The following is a 9,040-nucleotide window of genomic DNA, read 5'->3' on the forward strand; positions in this document are numbered from 1 at the left end:
ACTCCCCACCCGCAACCCTTGGCCAGGCACCAGCTGGACTCAAGAAGGAGGAAGGCCATTTACTGGAGACAAACACTTTATTATCGTGAAGTTTGGCTACAGGGAGAAAGTGGGGGCCCGGTGGAAAGTGAACAGTTGAGTGTTCTCTCACACCCCGTCACACAAGCTCCCTCATCTTTCCTTTCCACTTTCCCAGTCTCACCCAGCAAGGCAGAGACACACGACCATCTGCCCAGCCCGAAAGAGAGTCAGAATCCTGCCCCTAACCCCAGTAGGGTGGAGCAAGGTCATGACCCTCATGGCGTCTCTAGTGCATCCAGAAAAACAAGAGGCGTCACTGATGCCTGGGCTCCCCACACGAGGAGGCAAAATGTGCTTGAAAAAAGTCTTGAAGTTTCCCCAGCAAATCTGTGGGACCCCAGAGTCAAGCATCCCACTCCAGCTGCCTCTGCTGGGCTTCATGCCCAAATGCAGGGCCAGAGCCAGGGGGCAAGGACCCAGTTGGGGAACACTGCTGTTTAAATATTAAACAGAGCTGTCTCATCTCCCACTTGGGAGACTTCCCGATGCTTCCAAGGGCCCCGAGGTGGGCATCCTCAGGTTAGGGGTTCACTGCGGCTCTCCCCAGAACCCACCACAGAGCCAAGCCTGGAGCAGCCACAAGAAGTAATACTTGGTATTTACCAACTCCCTCCCAGTCCCAGTATGCAAGACGGGGAGTTTTCCCCACATGGAGGTGGAAGGAAGGACCCAGGAGCCTGGGGCTCCTTTCTGTGCTTCCCTGTCTTTAAATATTAGGTTTAAATAAGCATAAATATTAAATACAGAGATAAATACACGAGAGGGGAAGCGCTGTGCTCAGGGCTCAGCAAGGTAGCGCAGGCCACGGTATGCCAGCTCCAGGAAACGCTGCAGCTGGGAAGCAACCAGGACCCCTCCTGCTCTGCGTTGGAAGGCTGAAGTGAAGGTCAGCATGGCGCCCTGGGTGGGCTGCACAGCGGGGGCCACCCCCAGGTCCTCCATCTGTGGGGGAGGATGAGGTCAGCAGTCAGGGCGTGTTGGCACAGGAAGGGAAGGCCAGGGGCTGATGGGCTGTGGAAGGTTCAGGGTTCACGGTGGAGCCAGGACAAGAACCAGGTCCAGGGACTTGGTTCAGCCCTAGAGAACTCCAGGGCCCCAGGCTTGCAGCACCACCTTTGGGGACCAGCTCGGTTCTGGCCCTTAAAGCCTGCTGCTCCCAAGGAGACTCACCTGCAGCCAGATGTTGGTGGCAAAGTCGGTGACGTCCAGCTGCAGTGTGTCCAAGGTGGGGGCCAGCTCTGGGGAGATGCCCACCAGGGCCTGCAGGAGGCCCTGGTAGAGAAAGAGGCCGCCGTGTAGTTGGTTCAGGCAGCTCGTCTGGGGGGTCAGGTGGGAGAGTCAGGGTACGCTGCCTGGGGTGCTCCCCTCAGGGTCCCCGCGTGGAGCCTAGAGAACTGGGGAGTCTTCCAGGTCAGTCTGCCCTCCCGCCCCCCAATCTCCCTTCTCCCCTTGGGACACTCACCAGCTGCAGGGACTGGCTGGAGCAGCTGCTTAGGGGAGCCTGGGGGATGCCCAGAGAGTGCCTGAGCAGCATCAGCTCCTCCGGGTGGCACAGCTTGTGGGCGGCACACTGCGGTGGGAAGGATGCAGGGTGAGGGGCCAGCTCCTCCTCCCCGAGCGCCCCCACCTCTCCACCTCCACATCTCTGCCTCCCCACCCCTCCTGCCAGGCTTCTCAGCCCCCTTTTTCCATCCAAGCTCCCAGCCAACCCTTCCCAGCACTGTCGCCTAGAGGCTCTTCCCCCAGTTCTTCACCAGCTGCCCTCTGGGCTGGGCCTCTCCTGATTGTCCTTTTCCCCCAGTGTCCTTTCTCACCGTGCGTTCCTTCCTGCTGCCCTTTCCCACGCTGCCTTCAGCCCCGCTCTCTTCCTCAGCTCCCCCGTGTGCCTCCTTCCCTCCCTGCCCTGCTGGAGCATCTGTCCCCTCCCCGTCCCCGCGCTGGCCTCCCTCACTCACCAGCCTCTCCTGCAGCTCGGCGCCATCAGCCTGGATTTTCCTCACTTGCTCTAAGCACTTGAGCAGGAAGCTCTGGGGCAGGGAGCGGGCAGGGCCAAGGGGGGCGGCTTCTTGCACCGTCCAGAGCGCACTGTGCCAGAGGAGCAGCTGCAGGGCTGAGAGCAGGCGGGGCTCAGGAGAAGTGCAGACCTTTCTGGAAGCCCAGGCACCCCTGCCCGCTGCCGCAGCTCTCCCCTCCCAGGACCCAGACACTCACCCATCAGCTTCATGGGGCTCTGGGCAGAAGGCTCAGCCAAAGGTTTGGGTGGGGCTGTAGGTTCTGGGTTCTGTCAGGGACCAGCTCCTGGGGCCTTTATACTCAAGCCCATGGAGGTCTGGGAGGAAATTACCTGGTGCTGCGACTAACGCTTAGTAATAGCTTCCCAAGTTTTATGCAAATTGGTTGTCCAGGACAATGCAGGGGGGTTGGGACCAAAAAAAAGTGTTTGCGAAAGTTTTGTGAAATTGTGGAATCTCTGATTCTTCTTTGACGTCTTGCCCCTCAAACTCCCTTCCTCCCCTCAGCCCCACCCAGGTCTGAATTGCCCCAGAGTGTTTGAACTGAACCTCTGAACCAAACTGAGCTAATGATAAAAGCCCGGGAGGCTGGAGTCTGGTTGAACCTCAAGGAAGAGGCAGGCCTGGGGCCCTCCTCCGTCCCTCCCTCCCCTGGCATATCTCCTCGGTCAGCCCCATTAAGCCACTCTCTCTCGGGATCCTTAAGCCACCTGCTCCCCAGGCCCCCAATTTGGAGAAGGAAGAAGCTAGTTGCCTCATTTCTATCCCCCCAAGTCCCAGGCGATAGAAATTGCCTCTCTGCCCTCTTGAGGGGCCAGAGGCCTGAAGTAGGGACGTTGGGATCTGGCTGCCTGTCCCCACACCACACTCTGATGGGCATCCTCCTGGACTCCATCCTGAACTGATTAGCTGGGAACTCCCCAATCCCCCCATGACTCATCCCTTTGCCCCCGGAATCCTGGCAGGGACCAGAGGAAACCGGATGTCTGTCCCAGATGAAGCAAGACCCTTCGAGGCTCTTGGGCCACCTGACCTTGTCCCCGCTCCTCCTCTTGCACTGACCGCCCCCCACCCCCACCCCCTGCTAGTGCCTCAGCGCTTTGGAGTTGAGGGTCTGGGACAGGTGGCTTCCCTGGCGGGGTTCACTGCCAGCGGGCGAGTGTGTGCTGCCCAGAGGGGAGAAGGGCTGGGGTGAGAAAGAAGAAACCACCTGGCCTCAAACCCAAGAACCACACACTGTCCAGGCTGGGAGAACTTGGGCGTCTGTTCCAACACGGTGAACTGGGTCAGTGAGTGAAGAGGCTCGCCCAAGGTCATGGATAGCAGAGTCAGAGTTATAACCCAGACTTCTGCGTCGGGTCTGAGCGTTTTCCACAGGCCATGGGGCCTGCCTGGGGCAGTGTGGCCAACTGCATCTGAGACTGTCCCTTTCCCTCCCAGTTAACCCCCCCAGGTGCCAGAACAGTCTTGGGAAGAGGAGTGGGTGTGTCTGACTGGTCCAGGCCATCTCTGGGGTGGAGGTGCCCCCTGGTGGTCACACCTGGTAGGGCCAACAACTGTGAATCAATTCACGTCCTGCCTCTGGTCCTGGCCATGCCGGACAGCCCTGGCCCTGACTCTACCTTAGGCCAGGTAACTGATTAAGCCCAGTTCTATGCCCACCTTCATGGGAAGAGAGGGGTGAATTTAGCAGAACTGTTGAGAGGCAGGGCAAGAGTTCTCACAGTCATGCCTCCTCTCCCTCGCCTTAAGAACCTCCAGAGTACACAGCCCACCACAGATAATGTGTTGGTCAGTCCCCGTTGTTGTCGCTAAATCAGGTCAGACTCTTTGTAACCCCATGGACTGCTGCACAGCGGGCTTCCCTGTCCTCTGCAGTCTCCCGGAGTTTGCTTAAATTCTCGTGCATTGAGTCCGTGATGCCATCCAACCATCTCATCCTCTGGCACCCTCTTCCCCTGCCCCCAGTGTTTTCAGCATCAGGGTCTTTTCCAGTAAGGCAGCTCTTTGCATCAGGTGGCCAAAGTATTGGAGCATCAGCATCAGTCCTTCCAATGAATATTCAGGGTTGATTTCCTTTAGGATTGACTGGTTTGATTTCTTTGCAGTCCAAGGAGCACTTCCTGCACATTGGCAAATGCACTCTTTTAATAAGCCTTATGACAAAGTTACCAGAAATATCTCCCCCTTTACAGAAGATGAATCTGATCTTGAAGAGGTTAAATGACTTGCCCCCAAATAGCAGAGCCAAGGTCTGCCCTGTGCCAGAGTCTTCAGCTCTTAACTATTGAATCTCTGCGTTCTGCCTTCCTCACCTGTGACCAGGCCAGCTCGGGACCCAAACTTTAATTTTCACTTACAGTGCAGGTGTTTCAGATGTTGGGCTCAGAAAATGCTAATTCTAACAAGGGTGGCCAGAATGGTGAAAGGATTCAAGATGTTGATTTGAAAAAAAAACAGAGTTTTCTTAAAAAAAAAAAAAGTTTTTTGGTAAAGGGGCTGTGCCATGCGGCATCTTAGTTCCCAGACCAGGGATTGAACCTGAAACACAGAGTCTTAACCACCGGACCACCAGGAATGTCCGCAAACTGGCAGTTTTGTCTGGCAAAGAGGAGAGGGTTGTTGCATGGTTTCAGAGACCAGAAGTGGGATAGGGAGTGGACGCAATGGCCAGTCAATTTTCAGCTCAAGAAGAGAGTGTTCTAACTACCGGAGGTGTTGAAGGATGGGGTGAGCTGCTTCCAGAGAAAGTGGGACTGTCTGGCCAGGGAGGTGTTCTGGCCTCCATCCCACACAGAGAGAATCTGAGTGAATGCTGGCTGACAGTTACAGGGCACCTCTTACATGCCAGGCACCTTCCATGACACGTTCGTCTTTCATCCCGTCAACCGAGTGTGCATAGTCTCCATTACAGACAAGGGTTGGCTTCAGAGAAGGGAAAGGCCCAAGATCACAGAACAAATTGGGGGCAGGATTTGTGGCCACCCTTCCTGAGCCCCCGTCATTCTTACTACACGGCCTTCCTATTCAGAGAGATGTACTTTTTGGATGACAGCTCAGCCCAGGTTTCAGCCCCACCCGTGAGAGAGTAAAGAGCAGCCAGAGAGATAGTTACTGGTTCTGATACATGTGGGCTGAGCCAGACTGAAACGATCTCTCAAAGGGCCTGGCCCCAGAGACCCCCAGCTGTTATTCACCCTTCCAGCTTCCTCAGGGCTTTCCCAGTTATTTCTCAATAGCCAGAGCGGGTGATAGCTTCCACTCACACTTCCTGTTTTCATCTGGAACTGGGCTTGGAGCACTTCCCACCCACCCACCCCCCTTTATTTTTGGCCACAACACGCACCACATGGGGATCTTAGTTCCCCAACTAGGGATCAAACCTGTGCCCCAGTGGATGCACTGAGTCCTAACCACTGGACTGCCAGGGAAGCCCCAGAGAGTCTTTATACAGGCTCTGGAGTAATGCCTTTGCTGCAGACTTGGCCTGTGGGCCGAGATATGTACACCCCAAGTTGAGAATGAGTGTTACATTTTTTTAAATGGCTGGAAAAAAATCAAAAGAATATTTTATCACATGTAAAAATCACGAAAAGCCAGTGTTCATAAATAATTTGTTCAGGACTTCCCTGGTGGCCCAGTGATTAAGAATCTGCTTGCCAATGCAGGGAACACGGATTCAATCACTGGTCTGGGAAGATCCCACAGGTCGCAGGGCGACTAAGCCCGGGTGCCACGACTACTGAGTCTGTGCTCTAGAGCCCACAGGCCACAACTGCTGAGCCCACACAGCGCAAGTACTGCAGCCTATACACCCAGGGCTTGCACTCCAAGGCCAGAGTAGCCACCGCAGCGAGAAGCCTCTGCACTGCACCTGGAGAGCAGCCCCTGCTCGCTGCAACTAGAGAATGCCCCCTCACAGCAGTGAAGACCCAGCACAGCCCAAAATAAATAATTTGTTTACATATTGTTTACGTAGGTCCCCTTTCAAGAAGGGCAGAAGTGAATAGTTGTGACTGCGGATATGGCTCACAAGTCTAAAAAACGTACTGTCAGGCCCTTTAAGAAAAGTTTGCAAGCTGTGTACACAGGACACATGTACAAAGGGACACACAGAAATGTGCTCTGGAATGTTGTTTGTAACAGGAAGCCAATGGCCACCAGTAAATTAATAAATTGTGGCCCATTCACACCACGTGTGCCTCCCCACCCTTCCAGAATAAAAACCCACGAGGAAAGGGGTTTGTTTTATTCAGTTGTATTCTTAGTCCTTGGAACGGTGCTGGGTGTGGGTTTAAACATGATTAGACTTCAAAACCCATATTGAGTGAAAGGAACTTACTTTCAGGTGATACATCATTTACAAAGATTTAAAAACTCAAGACAATACTATATGTTGTAGTAAAAGTAGAAAAGTGTAAACCGGAAGGCTACCCATTGAATTTAGCAGAGTGGCTGTCTTGAGGGAAAGATGGGCTTTAAACTTATATTTAAAGATGGGCTTTAAACTTATCTCTAAAGATGGGCTTCAAAATTATGTCATGTTATTCTTTGTACTTCTCTGTAGTTTTCTAACTAAAAAACAAAACTGGGAGGTAGAGAACACAGTGAACTCTCCAAGCATAAAAATAACACTGAATTTCTCCAGGAAAAGAAAGCCAAGCCAATGAGGATGAATTACAAGAAACTTCCAGATACTGAGCAGACAGAAAAATGGCCCATAGACTCAAGGTGGGTGAGAACCAGGAAATCATGACAAATAACCCCAACTCTGTGAACAGGATTGATACACTCTGATGCATTACCAGCCAGGAAAGGGTCTGGGGCACTTTGGGCTGGTGGTGACTTCAAGACTTGTCATTTTGAATAATAATAATTACAACTAATTATCACACACTCAGAGTCATTTTATTTATTTATTTTTGGCCGTGCTGCATCTTCGTTGCTGTGTGGGCTTTTCTCCAGTTGTGGTGAGCTGCGGCTGCTCTCTAGCTGCGTTGCAAGCGCTTCTTATTGTGGTGGCTTCTCTTGTGAAGCGTGGGCTCCAGGGCGCGTGGGCTTCAGTAGTTGGGGCTCTGAGCCCTGGGCAAAGCCTCAATAGTTGTGACACATGGGCTTAGTTGCTCTGCAGCATGTGGGATCGTTCCAGGTGAGGGATAGAACCCGTGTCTCCTGCATTGGTAGGCAGATTCTTTACCACTGAGCCACCAGGGGAGCCCCAGAAAGTCATTTTAAAGGTCAGACAAAGTGGTCAAGGGCCAGAAGGACAGCAATGGGAGGACAAAAACCAACCAACCAGCAAGAAAACAGAGCCACAGGCTGAGACTGGAAGGCTGCACACACCCCACAGAACGGGACCCTCACTTGGCATCACACAGGCCAGGGTTCACAGCCCACCTAAGCCTGTCCTCACACCCTGGAAGGGCATGGGGGCGATGCTCACTGTCAGTCCTCATCCTTTCTGGAAGGGAACTAAAGATCTATTAGATTTTTGAATTGGCCTATAAAATGGGGAAAAGATTGAATCCTTAGAAAATAAAGTTTGGATGCAAGGAACTAAAGCAAGGCCAGTCTAAAACATGCCTTTGATGGGATTAGGGCTATCCCCAGATGAAAATGCAGTGCGTGCATGCCAAGTCGCTTCAGTCACGTCCAACTCTCTGCAACCCTATTGTATGGACTGTAGCCCGCCAGGTTCCTCTGTCCAGGCAAGAATACTGGAGTGGGTTGCCATGCCCTTCTCCAGGGGATCTTTCTGACCTAGGGCTTGAACCTGCATTTCTTTTGTCTCCTGCATTGGCCGACAGGTTCTTTACCACTACCACCACCTGGGAATATACAGCGGACCTTGCCTAACGAACAAGACTTTGTTCAACTCAGTGTGCTAAGCACTGGGCAGTCCTGGAGGCACAGATATGCCTCAAGTTCTCTAAGAGTCTGCAATCTAGTTGGAAAGATAAGGCTTTCATACAAACGACTTCCTAAGAGAAGAATTCCATTATCAGTAAGTGAGTGGTTCAGAAGCTGGGAAGCTGAATCACTAAGAGGCAGGATGTCTGGAAGACGTGTAGAGATCAGCAAGGTGGAGGGACTTCCTTGGTGGTCCAGTGGCTAAGACTTCCCACTCCCAATACAGGGGGCCTGGGTTCAATCTCTGGTCGGGGAACTAGATCCCACACGCCGCCACTAAGAGTTGGCATGCTGAGACTAAAGATCCCGCGTGTTGCAACTAAAAAGACAGATCCTACAGCTGCAGTGAAGAGCGAAGATCCTGTGTGCAGCAACTGAGACCCGTGCTGTGCTAAGTTGCTTCAGTCGTGTCTGACTCTGTGCAACCCCAGGAACTGTATGTGGCCTGCCAGGTTCCTCTGTCCATGGGATTCTCCAGGCAAGAACACCGGAGCAGATTGCCATTCCCTTCTCCAGATCTTCCAGACCCAGGGATTGAACTGGTATGTCTTAGGTCTAACCTGCATTAGCAGATGGGTTCTTTACCACTAGCGCCACCTGGGAAGCCCAGTACAGCCAAATAAATATATATAAAAAAAGAAAATTAAAGAAATCAGCAAGGTGGAGAGCAAGAGAGGGATTGCAGCCGAGGGAGAAACCCATGAGGCATCGTTCAGATAACAGAGCTGGCAGGAAGGTATGGCACACGTACGCCCCAGGTGCCAGCCCGAGAACACGAATGTTGCAAATGACCCGAGGGGAGCGCCACTGGCCGTGGCTGAAGACTTGGAGAGCCAGGCAGGCCCACTGTCTCACCATATGCTGCTGGAGCAGGTGGGGTGGGGGCCAGAGAGCCCCCTCGAGCCCGACCACTCCTCCCTGCTCTCAGGGAGGAGCCCATCCTCCTCCTCAAGGGCCAGCTGGGCAGGACCCTGCTCCCAACACGGTGCAGCCTTGCTGGAGACCCTTCTCTCCTCACTGAATCTCACCTGAGGGCC

The 9,040-nt window shown here is 53.3% G+C and overlaps 1 protein-coding gene across 1 annotated transcript; it reads right to left on the reverse strand.

Moving 5' to 3' along the window:
* Positions 1 to 68: 68 nt before the first annotated feature.
* On the reverse strand, positions 69 to 2,305 carry CSF3 (colony stimulating factor 3). Its single transcript, XM_055579621.1, has 5 exons — positions 2,293 to 2,305; positions 2,037 to 2,191; positions 1,544 to 1,651; positions 1,252 to 1,398; positions 69 to 1,023 (listed from the first exon to the last, which is right to left on the reverse strand). The coding sequence occupies exons 1-5, from the start codon at positions 2,303 to 2,305 to the stop codon at positions 859 to 861; spliced, it is 588 nt and encodes a 195-aa protein (XP_055435596.1). The 3' UTR covers positions 69 to 858.
* Between the last annotated feature and the right edge of the window lie 6,735 nt (positions 2,306 to 9,040).

This window comes from Bubalus kerabau, chromosome 4, assembly GCF_029407905.1.
Source record: "Bubalus kerabau isolate K-KA32 ecotype Philippines breed swamp buffalo chromosome 4, PCC_UOA_SB_1v2, whole genome shotgun sequence".
In the NCBI taxonomy this organism is placed as follows: domain Eukaryota; kingdom Metazoa; phylum Chordata; class Mammalia; order Artiodactyla; family Bovidae; genus Bubalus; species Bubalus kerabau.

Excerpts from the sequence above, each read along its gene's own strand:
- CSF3 (XM_055579621.1), bottom strand. Across the intron at positions 1,652-2,036 it reads CCGAGCTGCAGGAGAGGCTG|TGTGCCGCCCACAAGCTGTG; the intron begins GTGAGTGAGGGA and ends TTCCCACCGCAG. Across the intron at positions 1,024-1,251 it reads CCACCAACATCTGGCTGCAG|ATGGAGGACCTGGGGGTGGC; the intron begins GTGAGTCTCCTT and ends CCTCCCCCACAG.